We start from the raw sequence: 17,771 nt of genomic DNA on the forward strand, positions 1-17,771 counted from the left end.
ATCTTGTACCGCTGTCAAGCAGGGATGACAACTGCTTGACAAGAAGTTGTTGTCCATAAAGTTTGATCTGTATTTAACCAGCATTAGTTCATGCGAATCTTATCCTAATTGCATGCTAAGTTGGTGTGATTCAAGCTTTGTGAGAAACTGGCTAGCTATTCTCGAAACGTTCGTAGCCCAGCGAACTTGTTAAGCCCATTCTGAACACACTGGCTACGATAAAAGTTAAGAAGTCTTGGGGCTACGAACGTTTTGAGAAAAAGGGCACTTGTGCCTGTCCTAATCCCTATATTTTACAATTTGTTGCAAGATGAATACTACCTGGCAGCGCTGTATCTTTCATTGTACTGATACATATCATGTCATTACAGTTGCCGTGTGCTGTATCCCAATGACGGTGGCAGACATTGTGTACCAAGTGTGGATATTTGGAGAGACGCTGTGCAAGCTTACTGGCTACTTGCAAGGTAATAGCTGATTTGATCCCAGACATCGATTTGATTCTGTTATGTTTTGTCAGTTTCTTTTCTTGTGACATTTGTCTGCTGGAGCTACTGAGATAAGTAACATAAATATGCTTTAGACTCAACGTTGTATTCTTCCAACACTTTGGACAATGGGATAGTCTGGCAGTTAAAGCGTTCGATTGTTGACGAAACTTTGCTATTGTCTTGCAGGGATCTACATCGGAGCCAGCGTGTTGACAATTGTATGTATGGGGATTGACCGGTACTTTGCCATCAGACATCCTATGATACACCGACGAATCTTCACTGTTGGGAAGGTGAAAATCCTTGTCGGACTTACATGGCTGCTAGCGGCGGGTGTGATGGTCCCTTTGGCCATCGTACGTCAACTACGCGTACATACCATTGAAGCGTTCAGTCTAAAATTTTGCACGGAACAGTGGCCGAGACAACAGGACCGACAGATATACGACATCTTCTTATTGTTTTTTATCTACATCATTCCTGGGAGCATGATAGTGCTGTTGTACGCTCTAATGGGATGTAAACTGTGGCGGCGTGACGCCAGCCTTAAACGTCAGAATTCCTGTATGAATAACGAGGCCAAGGTCATGTTAAGCCGACGTCGCCTGGCGCTGATGATGATAATCATTTCTGTGTTGTTTGCGGTGTGTTGGTTGCCGTACTATATCTTCAGCATATGTATGGACTTTGATCAGTCCATGCAGTATAATCTAATAACACTATATCCTTTCACCCTGTTGCTGGGCCATACGAACAGTGCACAGAACCCTATACTGTACTGCTTCATGCATAGAGGATTTAAGACGTGTATTTTGAGGATTATCAAGTGCCAGTGCAGCAGGATTCGATCCGAAAAACAGGTACGTTGTTTAGATATTATTATTTGTTGTTTAACGCCGCACTCAGCAATAGTCCAGCTGTGTGGCGGCGATCTAGATAATCATGTCTGGACCGAACAATCCAGTGACTGAGCATAAGCATCGATCAACAGCATGCACATCAATCTATGTAATTGGGATACAATGACATGTGCCCATCCGATCCCGTTAGTCGCCTCATACAACAAGCATGGGTTACTGAAGACCAATTCTAACTTTCAACTTCACGGATATGGCTAAATGACGGAGAACACATATATGTGACGGTTTGAATCAGATGAAGTATATGCGCATGTAGACCTGGGTCCCAATCCACAAAGCGTTTGTAACATTACGACCTATCGTAACACTATACTTTATCACAGGCTTACGAATGGTATAGTGCTATGATGGTTTTCGGGCGTGATTAAATGAAATTAATAAAGTGGACATTTTAATGGTATTTTCTATCTCATATAACCAGGTATCATCACTATGGGATTCACAGCACATGCTATTGATATTGCCGGAGCCATGCAGTGGGGTCTGTTGTCACCAGATATTACTAACTGTACAGGAAAAGCTTCAGACCATTGTGGTTACACCGATGCGACATCATTTCATATCGTATACGGGGCGGTGGGGTAGCCTAGTGGTTAAAGCGTTCGCTCGTCACGCCGAAGACCCGGGTTCGCTTCCCCACATGGGTACATTGTGTGAAGCCCATTTCTGGTGTCCCCCGCCGTGATATTGCTGGAATATTGCTAAAAGCGGCGTAAAACCAAACTCACTCACTCACTCATATCGTATACATTAGCGGTGAGTATCCAAGAGGTTCAAGGGTGCGCTCGTTACTGGTTCGATTCCCACATGGGTAGAATGTTTGAATCTGATTTCCGGTGTTCTCTGTCGTAATATCTTTCACATATTTCTAAAAGCGGAGGAAAAGAAAAATGACTCACTCGTGCATGTTACCGGTCAGAGGTGCAGTTCATGTGTCACTCATTTTTGTTGAATGTCGCACAGAGTTGATGAGGGCTCAGTTGTTTGAATCGCAACTGTTCGTTGTGCAGAATTCTGATTTGCTCTCAATATGTTTCTAAGTTTGCCAACACCATACTCTACCTCGCTGGGTTCAACAAAGTGGACCTGCATCGGGCTTTCCACCACCAGTGAGGTGACACGCCGTTGTACAACTGGAATACATTTCATAGTGGCGTCAAACGCAACTTACTCCCTCAAAACATGTACAAGGAGATATAAATAGATGCGTCTCATTCGGAGCTCCCTTGGTCCAGCCGCGCACCTCTATCACAGTGGGCTAGCCTAATGGTTAAAGCGTCGTAACGCTAAAGTCCCGGGTTCGATTCCCCACATGGGTACAATGTGTGAAGCCCATTTCCCGTGTCCCACGCCGTGATATTGCTATATTTATTGCTAAACGCGGGGTAAAACCATACTCACTCACTCACTCTATTACAAAACAGAGACATATGGCGCTTCGTCACATCTTACACTGACTGAAGGAGAAATCCCATCTGTTTCATACATGTGGGAAATCATAGATCAAGCATTACATAAACATAATAATAATAATATTATGATAGTTATCACCATTATACCCTCCCCACACGCAGACGGTTGCAGTTACATGATCTCGCATCATTCTATCGAAATTAATCTAGGACACAACCAGACGCATTCCGAGATGTTTATACACCATCCCCTTCAGTTATGTAAATGTAAGGCACGTTTCATCGTAATATAACGCTATCATGTTGCCAAAAACGTCACCGTCATGCTATGAAACGCTCGGCTTTCTTTCCACGTACATATTTCGTCAATAATGGAGTCGTTTGTATGCTAACGACACTGTCAATTTCGGCTGTTGTGTCGTGTGTGAGGGAGCAGTTATCTGTGTGGGAGCTGACTGTGAGAACACCAGATATCTGTAGGTCTCACTACAACCGCTGGGACATCTCGGGGGATTCTACCGCCACAGTTTAACATAATATGCAAGATTGATGTACACACTCAAGGAAGCAATTGGTGGTAGTTGTATTCTTTGTATTGGCAACAAATCACCCAAAAAGTTGCAGCCCGATTAATGTCACCACAGCTCAGGAGTAAAATAAACTATGATTTGATATTAAAATTTAAAATAGTTCATATTTCACACCCGATGACATCATATCTTTGGACACCAATACATTTGGTTTTTACACAAACATTTACATTTTCAAGCATGGTTCGGGTTATGTGACTGCAAATGTGTCCAATGAAACAAAATATTTTTATACCAAATTATCAAGCCATCGATTACGTTTTACAAAAAGTTTCACGAATGAGTAATGGTTAAAAAGAACTCATCCAATTTAACAACAGTTCTTTACATTTGCAATTAAATAGAAAACAAACTCTGTATATTTTCTCTGGCCTTCAGTTTACGATGCCGCCAGTTTATATTACAAAGAGGCTCAAAGTCTTAAAATGAGTGGTTTTACGCCCCTTTTAGCTACATTCCAGCGGGTGACACCAGAGTGAGTGAGTGAGCTTAGTTTTACGAAGCACTCAGCAATATTCCAGCTATATGGCGGCAGTCTGTAGATAATCGAGTCTGGACCAGAGAAGCCAGTGATCAACAGCATGAGCATCGATCTGCGCAATTGGTATACGATGACATGTATCAACCAAGTCAGTTAGCCTGACCACCCGATCCCGTTAGAAATAGGCTTCACACATTGGACCCATGTGGGAAATCGAACCCGGGTCTTCGGCTTGACGAGCCAACACCTTAACCGCTAGGCTACCCCACCGCCCCTCAAGTCTTAAAGGTGTAAAGACCTCAAGTACACATGTAACTATGTAACCTAAAGATTTGTATTTCACATTGGAATTCCATGTCTGAACATGCCCGCAGTACAACATCTAGATTAAAGTTATTTTAAAAACAAAACAAATTTAAATGGAATGAACACCAGATACCGTGTGTTTGGTGAAGTAAGTCAGTGAGTTTAGTTTTACGCCGCTTTTAGCAATATTCCAGCAATATCACGGCGAGGACACCAGGAATGGGCTTCACACATTGTACCCATGTGGGGAATCGAACCCGGGTAGCGTGACGAGCGAACGCTTTAAGCACTAGGCTACCCCTCCGCCCGTGTTTGGTCAAGAATCGGTTGTTGACAGGCCGCTCAGCGGCGTAAACGCAACAAACATTGACTTTTTTATAAAACATTTTGGGATGTTATAGGAAGACCGGGAAATACGTATCTCTTCACAATCACCCGGTGTCATCACAGATTTAAGTATTCAGACAATTTTAAACTGTTGTTTGCCATTTACGCAAAGAAATCCGCTTTAGTAGATACTTGTTACATAAAACCTACATCCATATATGGCTGGCAAAACGATGGCAATCTTTGGTATTGAATATGCTTCAAAGAAATGCGACCCCCGCTTCCATCTAACTAGATTCGTGCATGTTAAGCACAATTATAGGTCATCTGGGACTTCACGATTGAAATGTAATAGGATAGGGATGATAGCTGAAGATATAATGATTGTTGTAATGCTCACATCAAGGGAAATACATTGGCCGCCATGGAAAAGATTACTTTCACAAGCAGATTCTAGAGATCTGGCTTGCCCACACCTGGAGAAACATGATCGTGGAACCTAAGCGTAGGCAAAACGTTGTCAAAGTGGTATGAAAAGCATGATAGATGTATTCTATTTCATATGCACTGTTTGCACTCGCGTATTCTTCAAGACATATGGGGGCGGTGGGGTAGCCTAATGGTTAAAGCGTTGGCTCGTCACGCCGAAGACCGGGGTTCGAATCCCCCACATGGGTACAATGTGTGAAGCCCATTTCTGGTGTCCCCCGCCGTGATGTTGCTGGAATATTGCTAAAAGCGGCGTAAAACCAAACTCAGTCAGTCAGTCAGTCAGTCAAGACATATGAGACAATAAAAAACCCTCTACCCTTTCTACTTCTTTCGCACATATGCATTTCAACTAAGATATTAAAACGTCATACATTACAACTTGTTTCGCGAAAACCAAAGGTAACCGTAAAGCTTAAACTGCTGAGTTTCTGAACTAAACATGGTATTGACAAATGCTGGGGTGATAGTGCAGTGGCCAATGTATGTTTCAATCCATCCTTATCCATTTCAGATAAGCATCTCACGTGGGTTCAGTACCAGTGACAGAAATCGAGAAAGGAATTCAGTGTTATCCCCGATGCTGAGAAGAGAAATGCTGCGATCAGCTGATCAAGGTGGAGTCTAAGAAGGAAGATGGACAGTTTTCGGAGAGTACTGACCATCACAGGGCCTCGGATCAAGATCGGGATGTCGACATGCAGGTCACACAGAGTGGACTGTCCCTAATGTCATGTAATGTCAACATAGACTTGCAGGAATGTCGCTATGGAGATAGGGCTATTATTATTATCGTGGTATATTAAATTTGTTATGTTTTATGGACATTGGATAAGTATTCTTGTTGATGTCAGTAATTGGCAAGAGTGTTGCAGAAAATAACTTTTCAGGTTTTCTTTGTTAATATTTTATTATATATTTCAATTGTAAAGTGTCCACTGTCATTTAGTCGACTGTTTTGTCACACACATGAAATAGTATGTTTTGTTTCATTCATCTTTTTAGTTGCTAACAATAACTACAATCTTTTATAAGAACATTAAAAATCTCTTATAAAATGCGTCATAGCAGATTCAAACGGTATTATATTCCCTTTGATTGAACACAAACCTCATAAGAAATCAACTGAATCAGAACACAACGGCATTCCGAGTAGTTTGGAACTGGCTGTTGTGTCTTTCTATAGTAATTGACATTTATTTTCAGAAAGGAATCGGTGTGTTATGGAGGTGGGAAGGTGGGTGTTTCGAAGTCTGGTTCTCACTATGGCTGTATGCTTTCGGGCAAGACCATTCCTTACAGCTTTAGAGATAACGGGAAGGTCGTGCGTACCCTTTGCGGGAACACCTGATGTCATCACTGATTTATAGTGATCGACTCATATAATTGTCACAGATATTGCTCCTTTTACTACAAACGGAATTGGTTTCTGATGTTAGTCAAGACTGGGTGTTTGTTTCCACTGACGTCCTACATTATAATTCTTGTTTTATATATAACAGGTGGCAGGTGTCGCTAACTTGCTTATGTCTTCGTTCCCGATTGCAAATGAAAGTATTGCCAGGTTTCATAACACACGGGCATCTGCAATCTCTTCCCACAGAGGTTACTTGTCATATCTTCCTACGAACCTCTGTTCTAATACGGCCATATTTCCCGGTTCTCGTAAAATCCCCTAGCGGCAAAAAAACGCAACACGAAATACCTCCCTTCTTTCTATCCAATCAGAACACGGGTTACATCGATGCAATTAAAAATGGGGCCACAAATATCCCTCTTCTCAGCCGGGGACTTGTTTTGATGTGACACACAAGACATTTAATGGCAAGTTTGTCCGTTGTCAACGAGGGCGATGGTGACGCCATTACATGACTGAGTTCTGTCTAGAAGAAACGTTTGCGTATCGAGCAGGGGAAGAGGCTCCAGTTTTCTCAGAGCATACGGAAATTACCGAGTCCTTGCGAAAGATCACTTTTGAAACAACGTCGCTGATTGCACAACTAAATCTGATTGCAACCAATCACGAATCCTGAACACTCGCACCATGAAAGGGCCGTATTAGAACATAGGTTCGCAGGAAGATATGACAAGTAACCCCTGTGGGAAGAGAATGGGGCATCTGAAGCCCATGGAAGAATTGACTGAAATCTCTGTCGACTATAGTGGACATAGAAGCACTTCATCAGCGTTTTTAAAACTTGTTATACATGATTTTATACATGAAATATTAAAGCATTTTCCGTTGTTTTAGTTTTTGGTTTATCTTCTGTTTTCGATCTTGTTATTTTTTTGTATTTTATTTGTAAATACTACATGTTTCTTAATAACAGTTTTTATGTATTGAAATAAAACACGAGATCAAATGCATCACGACCCATTTCTCATATATGCAAATATTGTACGCTGAATAACACAGTCGTTGCTCCCGGTACATGTACAATAACATTTAAATGTCCTTAGTTCAATGTATTACGTATGTGTGTGTAGGTGCGTGCGTGTGCGGAACGAGTGCATGGATAGCCACACATTTCAGTTTTGTGTCATTGTTGATTGGAAACCCAGATTGGCTCTGATGGTCTGGGTCTGTCATCGCCATTAGAACCAATGTTGTAACGTTTCACCAGAGAGATTACCATGTACGACTGCATTACTCCGGGCTTTCCTCCCCATAATCTAACATGCCGTATTAAGACTAAAACACCTATAATTCACTAACACTCATACAATTGAGTCCTTACTCCGAATGTTTCAATCTAATCTTGCCTATCCAACACTCATAAACTGGTTAGATTCAGTTATCCCTCTTGGCTACCAGGATCCGCTGACAAGGAGACATGGTATAACACAGTACACGAGTTACTTGGCAGTGGTATAAGTATACAAACTATATATATTTTGTAACATATGTTATATTTGGGATTACACTTTCTTAGTAAAGTACAGATTCTAGTACTTTTGTTTGGTTGAGTCCCATTCGGGATTCGAACCCACACCCTCAGAGTTAGGCACCTAATCGCCAGCACACAAAGTCAGACGCCTAGACCGGGACTTAACTCAACAAAAGTACTAGAATCTGTACTTTACTAAGAAAGTGTAATCCCAAATATAACATACGTTACATTTGACCACTTTCTAAATGGCATTGTGTATTTCATATATATATTTTGTCTTCAGTCAACATAGAAATAAAAATGCACACATTAGAACAAACTTTAAAACATCCTGTCAACCCAAGAAGCAACTGGAATTAAGTTCATTGACCGTATCATACATCTGACTTGCAAGATGTAATATCTGTCAAATTGTTTTACAGTCCTTTCATATAAAATAATGTCAAACAAATATGGTTACTTTTCATTATTCAGTTCACGTTGTTACAGTGAATTGATTTGTCCAAAATAAAATACATCTTCAGTTCACAGACCTGATTTTCTACGCATTGCCTTCAATACAGATCCACAGTCGTTTTCCAGGAGATCCCTGTTTCACCCAAGTTTGTCATACTCAACGAGACACATTGCTTGGACAGAAATTGGAGACACACATTGTAAGAGAAATCCAATTAGGTACACCGACGCGTGGTGCATCACGTTAACCCACACAAGTGATTAGAGGATTGGCAATCTGCAAGGGAAAAGGGAAGAATACATTCATGTTTGATTAAAGCTAAAAGTGAAACATTCGTTGGTGATGTGTTGGATGTGGGTATTGCTGTTATGTTATGGACGGTATGTGTAACGAGTGTTTAAAGCCTATAACCTTTTGAAAAGTTAGAATTATTTTGTGTGTTTGAAATCCATACTTTGTGCCCAGAAATGTTTATCGGCGACAGAGTTTGTGACGATGCTGTGAACGATATTACCGTCACATGCTGCTGAATTTGGAAGGTACGCATTGAGTATTATGAATATGTTCATCTATGTCAAAGATCACAAACATAGATATGATTACAATATCTGCAGATTAATATTTCCATCGACATTGCTTCTCTTTTGCGGATAATCACCTTCGATCTCTCTCCTTTTTCAATATTATTGCTACCATGGCTGTTCAGATCTGATAATCATTCAGTAATATTAAATTCCAACGTGGCTCCCAAGCGTTTATCCTACCACTTAAGGGTCAACCAAAATATCTCAAAGAACATGTTTCTTTTAGCTGTTACAAGGTCGAGATTCCTCCACATAAAATACCCGTGAAGGTCCGGGTTAGAACTGATCTTCAGTAACCCATGCTTGTCGTAAGAGGCGACTATCGGAATCGGGTGGTAAGGCTCGCTGACTTGGTTGACACGTGTCATCGGTTCCCATTTGCGCAGATCGATGCTCATGCTGTTAATCACTGGATTGTCTGGTTCAGACCCGAATTATTTACAGACCAACGCCATATAGCTGGAATATTGCTGAGTGAGGCGTAAAACTTAACTCACTCACTCACTCCACATAAACGTGTGAACCGTTGGAGCGTCACAGTTGTGATAGTTGCATTGCTCATATTTTTGTCCATACTCCTTCGAGAAATATCGTCTTGTGGCATCTCTTCATGGCTGACATTCGTCAAGTAACGCATACAAGATCAGCGTTCTATTTTTCTATCAGTCTTCAACTGATATCGATTTCAAACAAAACTATTTGGTTTAATGTAAACATGTTTTGTGTTGTTAATAGTTTCTTTATATAACAGGTAAACCGTTTTAGGTGTTGTTACTGTATGTGCAAGCTTTTGATGTTAGTTTATTTATGTAATTGATTAAGTGGGTTCACGCTGTTTTCTTCATGTAGAATATATTTTGTTTTTTCCCTCGTTTGTGTAATCTGTTTTAGAGATTTTCCATTGTCATTATTGTGAAATTACGAAATGAAATTGTGAATATATTCAAATGATATACTATACCTAACAGTGCTAATATATCATATTTTGCCATGTACACGTATGCTTCTTTTGTACGTTTTTATATGCATGTACCTGTATGTTTTAAAGACTGAGACACATTTCTGGTGCCGAATTTCGTGTTAAAAACTCAATGATGTATAGTATTGATTCAGTAATGTTTGTACTCATTCAGAGGGTCTGTGTCCTTGTTGTGGATAAACATAAAGAAACAAATGAAATATTATACTATTAAAGAACTGTTACGTTGATTTTGTGTTAATTTGTTTATCGAGTTGGGTTTAAATGTATTGTGTGAAATCCTAGTCGCTTTCAAACCACATGTACCGCCATCAAGCATAAGTGTACTATATAAGGTTCTGAATGGCTGGTCTGAATTGAATTGAATACTTGTTTGTCAATGACATTCGCAGTCGCATCCATGCAAGGTCATCCATGTAAGACAATATAACTAAATATACACTGTTTTATTTAAATGGTAAACAAACACCAGCAATGTAAGACATTGCATTGGGCTGACAAGACTTTATGGATGATCAACTTCCTTATTTGACAATGGCGACGTTTCGGTATAGGTTCTTATACCGTTTTCAAGCATATGGGGGAATGAAGGGGTACACCAGTATATATACAAGATCAGATAAAGAGATAACAAAAACAAGGGTGGCAAAACAAAGCACCAAAGAAAGTTAATGATGAGTGACAATAGCATGATGATGAGCTAAGATGACATAAATGAGATGAGTGGGATTACCATGACAATTAGTGACTGTAAGTTAATTAGACAGAAGCCAAGGTGGTGGGGGTACAGTCTCTAATTGCCATGTCATCTTAGCTGATCATCATGCTATTTGAGAATATATACGGAAACGTCGCCGTTGTCAAATAAAGAAGTTGATCATCCAAAAAGTCTTGTCATCCCTACTCCACCAACTCCTTTAATGCCACTCAAACAAATAAGACATTGCATGTTGGTATGATATGTTTACACGACATGAGAACCTACACGTTCTTTTATCATCCGGCATTGCCTTTGAGACTTGAAGCGTGAAAGCAGTTGGAAGTGAAACAATATTCTGTCTTAATTTCAATTATTGAGGTACATGATAAAAAATATGTGCTGACTGAAGAACTTCACACGTGGTCGTTAGAAGCGTACGTCTTGAAAAACAAAACGGGAAGAAGATTCCAGTTCATCTTATGGGTAGCGCTTTCAGACATCAGTGAATATTAACAGATCTGTGACATAATCATCACCGAAGCTACAACCTAGCTAGGCATCCTTACCAGGTCTTTTGGTGACATAAACTTCTTAAATATGTAATAGAATTTGTTCTTTATTAAGAAAGTGTTATTCCAAATAGCACAATTTCTTACATTTGACGACTTTCGAAAAGGCAATAAGGGCATGAGCATATAGAGCTTTCATCTTCTGTTCATGAAGTGTTAGCCTACGTTTATGATGAACCATACCTATGAAAACAGGTTAAGTCTACGAACCTGTACAGGAACAAAATGCCTCCAGGGAATACTCATGAGTGACTGAATGAGTTATATACTTAAACATCCCATCAGCGATGTTTCTGCCATATCGTTAGTGAATAATGACGTATGTTATTTTTTTTAATTTTCCGTTCAGCTCCCCTGAAAATCATGTAGGCCGTCAAACACGCTGTTCACTAGTCTTATACAACTCCGATTAATTTCCATCTCTGGGGGTATCCTGACATACTTGCTCCTGTCAAGATGCTTCAGGGGCTGGAACAGATCGCGAGAAACACGCTGGCCTAGACGATCCATGGTGCCATGATGGCGCGGGACGTTGTTCATGATATCAGTCACGAGTTTATCAGGTTCCGAATCGGTTATTTCCAGGCCATAGGCAAATTGGTAGAATATTGTCAAATTTTGCGTTATTCTTTTTCACCAAACAAATAACCTGTTTGTATCATGAGCAGATCAGATCTTCCTACCTTGACGCTGAATACCGCCAATGTGACATTAATCTTCAATTACTACGGATGGGCTCGGCAAGGACATACATCTACATTTGAATCACCCTTTCCTTTTTACTTGTCTCTGTTGGCCTCTATTAATAAAACCAAAGGGATTTTATTAACACGTTTCTCTGGTCTTTTTACCAAAAGCTGTTTTTTCTGATATATTTCATTGGCATTAATATTCTGAGACGTATTATATTTAACACGGAGCTATAAGCCTCTGTCATTAATTGTACTTGCTCGACGAGATGGCTTCGTGCGGATGTTACCATCCTCTTGATAAAACGCAGACACCTTGTTACATGTTTGTATTGATTTTGTGTAAAGACATTTTACATCTCTCTTCTCCATGCATGTTGTCAGATAATTCATTTGCAATTCAATTAATTAGGTGGGCCTACTCTGGAAAATTGGATGTTCTAAATTTCTTGCAAACCATCTGCTGATTTAAACGTTTGTGGGACTGACTGAATCTAACAGTTGCAACACGTGGTTTAAACAGAATACATAAATGCATCCACCAGTTTGGCTCCGTTTCGGCGCAAAACGTCGTATTTTGACGTTGAGATAAAGCGAGCTGCCATTGCAAATCAAAATATTGCCTCCATGTTTATCATCCAGCATAACCAGTTTTCGATGTGACATTTAAGCCGTTCTGGCGTTGCAACATAAGCGGAATGTTAACTATCAAACATTTTCAGTTTGGGGTCGCAAAGTGAAAATCGAAGACGTCTGACGTCAAGCGTTGATTGGGAGTGATGGAGCGTCTTAACTGACACAGATGTAGTTAAATGTCTTTGATATCGCGTCAAAAGTTTAATGTGAACAGGAATCAACGCAGATTGTTAATCAGATAGTCAAGATGATACAACGTAATGACAGGAATTATTACAACCGCTCTCTCTGAAGTGAGCAGTTGCCACTCCTTGGTGTTACAATATTGATTCTTTGGATGTAGAGTTAACTGAAACAAGTTAGTGAGTGAGTTTAGTTTTACGCCACTTTTAGCAATAAACAAGCAATATCACGGCGGACAGCAGAAATGGGCTTCACCATGTGGGGAATCGAACCCGGCTGACGGTCGAACGCTTTAACCACTAGGCTACCCCACCGCCCCTGAAACAAATTAAGTTGTTTACACTTTCTAACACCTATTTAATATAACTTAGGTCGTTATGTTGATAACTATGTCATCATTGTTTACAGTAATGTCATACACCATCGTCATTTCCATCTACTTGAATAAATGTTCATCGTTCAGTAATAATATGTACAAAACATTAGGCAGTCAGAACAGAAGATCAAAGTTGGTACAAGTGAGAATATTCTACATGTACACATCTGTTCGGGATAGTTAACACTGGCATGATGTTGCAAATATCACCTATAATCAGCTTCACACGGGTTAGGATTCGTCTTCAGCAACACTTGCTTGTCGTAAAAGGCGTCTAAGGGGCCCCCGTGGTCAGACTCTCTGACATGGTTGACACATGGTTGACACATGTCATCTTATCCCAACTGCGCACACCGACGCTCGTGATCTCAATAATTGAATTGTCTGGCCCAAACTCGATTATTGATAGACCGCCGCCATATAGCTTGGATACTTCTGAGTGTGGCGTTAAATAATAAACAAAACGAATAAATAAATATAATAAATTTTAATGTCTATGCGGGTTTCATGTACTCAGATCTCCAAATATTGCATACTTTGAAATAAACTGATAAACTGATAGACGTGTTTCCAACAGCAGATAAATGCGCCCTCATTCTTAAATTAGCAATTACGAGCAAATGCACAATATCCACACACACATCGATCAGCGAACGTCGCTTGAGGTTTGCCTAAATGTGAGATTCCTGGAGTAATCCTTTACCACAGCCAACGCCCGGAACATGGTGAGGGTGAAGGCCGGACTGGACATCGGTCAAGGCTTGGACACAAGTTCAGACTCTGACCTGCATCGACTGTCACCTTTGGTCATCGTTCTCTGATTGCCCGTCGTAAATCTCTCCAGTTTCATGACATTTGACCACGTTTGGACGTCTGACCAATCAACGGTAATTAGGGACGTAAACAGTCCAGTTGCCAAAGACTGGCTGTGAGTGCCAGCATTTGTGTTAGCCTAACCGTAATACTGCTATAATTACACGAATCAATGTTTCATGCATATCGATTATATAAGGAATGAACACCTTTTCATTTGTTCAGATATGAAAGGTGAGGCGTAATATGGTAATGACATTAAAGTTACAGAGCGGATATTTTCAAGAAAACACATGAGTACGGACTCTCAATACACTGACAGTGTCTATTTTCAACCAAATCCATCAGAATTAACTGGTCTCAATACAGTGTATATTTTCAACCAAATCCATCAGAATTAACTGGTCTCAATACCATGTATATTTTGAAACGAATCCATCAGAAATAACTCGTCTCAATACCGTGTATATTTTCAACCAAATCTATCAGAATTAACTGGTCTCAATACAGTGTATATTTTCAACCAAATCCATCAGAATTAACTGGTCTCAATACCGTGTATATTTTCAAACGAATCCATCAGAAATAACTGGTCTCAATACAGTGTATATTTTCAACCGAATCCATCAGAATTAACTGGTCTCAATACCGTGTATATTTTCAACCGAATCTATCAGAATTAACTGGTCTCAATACAGTGTACATTTTCAACCGAATCCATCAGAATTAACTGGTCTCAATACAGTGTATATTTTCAACCAAATCCATCAGAATTAACTGGTCTCAATACAGTGTATATTTTCAACCAAATCCACCAGAATAAAATAGTGGTAAATATAAGCTGGATAGTTTCAACCAAATCCATCAGAATTTAACTGGTCTCAATACACTGTATATGTTCGACCAGATCCATCCGAATTAATCGGTGCTGAATGTAAGGTGGGTGTTTTCAACCAAATCCATCAGTATTAACTGGTCTCAATACACTGCATATGTTCGACCAAATCCATCAGAATTAACTAGTGCTCAATATAAGTTGGATAATTTCAACCAAACCTATCAGTATTAACTGGCCTCCAAACAGTATGTATTTCCTCAGTACCAACTATTCTCAATACCCTGTATACTTTCAAACTCATCCATAAGTATTAACCGCACTCAATACGCAGTGTATATCCATCCAAATCCTCAGTCCTAACTTTTATCGATACACCGCGTATTTTCAGCCAAATCCATCAGAACATTGTTGCCTCAGTACGCTGCGTAGTTTCAATCAAATCTATTCGTGCCAACTGGTTTTAACACGCTGTTTACGCGCTATCCATCTGTTTGTCCATTAGCAAGAAAGATCTGAGTGAATCATCGAAAGACGTCTCAATTGCAAAAAAGGTATATGCTTGTCTGAAACAAAATCAAATTATATTCAAATTACAAATAAAAGATACCATTAGATTTGTTTTCTTTGATCTCTTCTTACAAATGTCGCTTCAATCCAACGAACCAAAACCCAGAGGATGTTTTGACTTGTAACACACTATTTGCAGTTCTGTGAAGGCAGCTGTATTATGGTTCTTCGATTTGTCCAGAAGGAAAATATTCCTTTTTCTAATGACATTTTCGTGTTTTCTCTTTTAAAGGAAAAGTGTCTTCGAAAAAATCACGTTTTTTCTCTCGTTTGAAAATTTCAGAATTAGTTCATATCAATGTAAATATACATTCATTCTTTTCACATTGAAAGTCGAACGTTCAATATACGCGTTAAAACATTGTACCATTATCAGGCCTTTGTTTTACCACGGAATTGTCTGAACTGTTAATGTGGCAGTTTGGTATCGATTCCGTAGACCCAATATGGTTGTCCTGTTCACACGTGGACAACTGGTCCATTGCAATCCATTAGTGTAGTTCTGTTATAGGTAACGGCTCCAAAGAGATGATATTATGTTTCGATGAACATTTAGACATCTAGCAACTTCGGTTTGATTCATTCTTCTTTATGGCATGCCCAAGGCGCGTTGACATTGCCTTAAGCGTAATCTACGGTCACGTACAAGTCGGCATTGAATAAATCAAAAGCTAAAATACCTAAATTGTGCACCTAAAATTAACATGCAAATTGCAAATCAAGTCGTCATGAATATGTATTGAAAGATGCTTTTAAATTATTACATTTCAGAATAACTGTACTTTTACTGAAAGTATTGTGAAGGTCCGTTACCTGTAATCCTGTGGTACATGGAAAATCTGATCATTGTTTCTGTTATGGATAACCGAGTTGTCCACTGCATCATACCCGTGAAGATCTGGATTAGAATTGCTGTGATCGTTTGTTTGCATACCCGCGCTCGTTGCATACCCGAACTCGTTGATGTAGCTTAAGTCGTAAAGTTCTGAGGCCTTCTTCACTTCGAAGTTTCTTTACTCCACCGCCACTGAGTTATTTAAAACGCACATGTTAATCGTCAAACGTTATTGTTGATTCAATGTACGATGGTGATTATTATGATCATGATGGTAACACTATATCTGATCAAAAAGAATAGTATGCAATATATACTTGTTACTGTAGGCAACATAATTTTAAAAAAAATGTCAATTATATTTGTTTTACAATTTTCTCTAACATTTGTATCAGGTTAAGAATCAGAAACCGCCCAAAGTATTCGTACCCTCTCGATGGCTTCCGCTTTCGTGTCTTGCTCACACTGGTCCTACAGACTAACACTTAGTCCCTGAATATATATAATTTTGACGGTAACAAATAAACCCATTTAAATGGGAAAGAGCCCCAGTGAGTTGAATTGGGAGATTCCTGGAACCTGGGAAAATCTTGACTTGAAAAACTAGAGCTTTAGCATTGCAGGGAGGGCTAGGCATTAGGAAAATAATGTGGTTCGGGGACTGTGAGATAGACTAGCTGGTCCTACTGAGAAAGCTTCATTGTCTCTGATACTTTCTTTACGGAGTGCACTTTGACCTCCTTGCATTAGTCACCGCTGAAGTGAACAAATCGTTTTCTTAAGATCCTCTCTTATTGGAATCCATTATTTATTAGTTCAACCTAATCACAAATCAGTCGTGTCGATTGAATTATAGATAATTTTAAAATATGTGTGTTATCGTACTTTGTGATTGGCTGGACGTGGACCTAATGTTATATTTCGATCACTTCAGAAAATCGGAGAAGGGCAGGAGTTTCCCGGTGACCTTTACCTTGGCAAGAGTGCGTTTATAAATAGAATGTAAAAATACATACATTTACTCCTTGCCCGTATCCTCAGGATTTGCCACATATCATGCACAGTCTTATTTTTGGCCCTTTTCTAATACATTTCACTGACATATGCATATGACACAAAATTACTGTGCCAACTCATTTTTGTTTGAAGTTGTATTTCCCATTTCTTACCTAGCTGAATCTTGGCAAGCTTCAAACTTGGACAGGGTCGGTCTGGCAGTCCAGTGTTAAAAGCGTTCGTTCGTCACGCTGAAGACCAGGGTTCGATTCCCCACATGGGTACAATTTGTGAAACCCATTTCTGGTATCTCCCGCCGTGATATTGCTGGACTATGGCTAAAAGTGGCCTAAAACAATACTCACTCACTCACTCACTCAAACGTGGACAACTGTTTTCTTTTAACGTTGCCCTCGAATAAACATGCGTCACGCGCTAAGGTTAAGTGATATGCTACAAAATAGTTCCAAACGTTCCGCCAAGTAAACCTTACATGATATGTGCGTAGGTGAACTTGTTAGATGTACACAGATTTCTGTTGTGTCTATTTTAGTTTATCAGATAAATTTCATAAATGTTTGAATTTCATTTGCAAATGAGAAAACCTTGTAAAAGTAGAAATGGGCAGAAATTTGAGAACTT

The 17,771-nt window shown here is 39.6% G+C and overlaps 1 protein-coding gene across 1 annotated transcript; it reads left to right on the top strand.

Annotated features, from left to right (window-relative positions):
* The first annotated feature begins 508 nt into the window (after positions 1-508).
* LOC124275498 (gastrin/cholecystokinin type B receptor-like) lies at positions 509-13,901 on the top strand. The gene is made up of 4 exons (XM_046711081.1): positions 509-515; positions 678-1,351; positions 6,223-6,253; positions 13,789-13,901. Exons 1-4 carry the CDS (start codon positions 509-511, stop codon positions 13,899-13,901), a joined length of 825 nt encoding a protein of 274 aa, XP_046567037.1.
* The last annotated feature ends 3,870 nt before the right edge of the window (positions 13,902-17,771 follow it).

This window comes from Haliotis rubra, unplaced genomic scaffold (genome assembly GCF_003918875.1).
Source record: "Haliotis rubra isolate DU_JTF1 unplaced genomic scaffold, ASM391887v1 Scf2, whole genome shotgun sequence".
Taxonomy (NCBI): domain Eukaryota; kingdom Metazoa; phylum Mollusca; class Gastropoda; order Lepetellida; family Haliotidae; genus Haliotis; species Haliotis rubra.

What these genes read in the sequence shown, in the direction of transcription:
- LOC124275498 (XM_046711081.1), top strand. An exon ending in GGATTCGATCCGAAAAACAG is followed by an intron (nt 1,352 to 6,222) that starts GTACGTTGTTTA and finishes ATTTATTTTCAG; the next exon opens with AAAGGAATCGGTGTGTTATG. An exon ending in TGTGTTATGGAGGTGGGAAG is followed by an intron (nt 6,254 to 13,788) that starts GTGGGTGTTTCG and finishes CCTTTACCACAG; the next exon opens with CCAACGCCCGGAACATGGTG.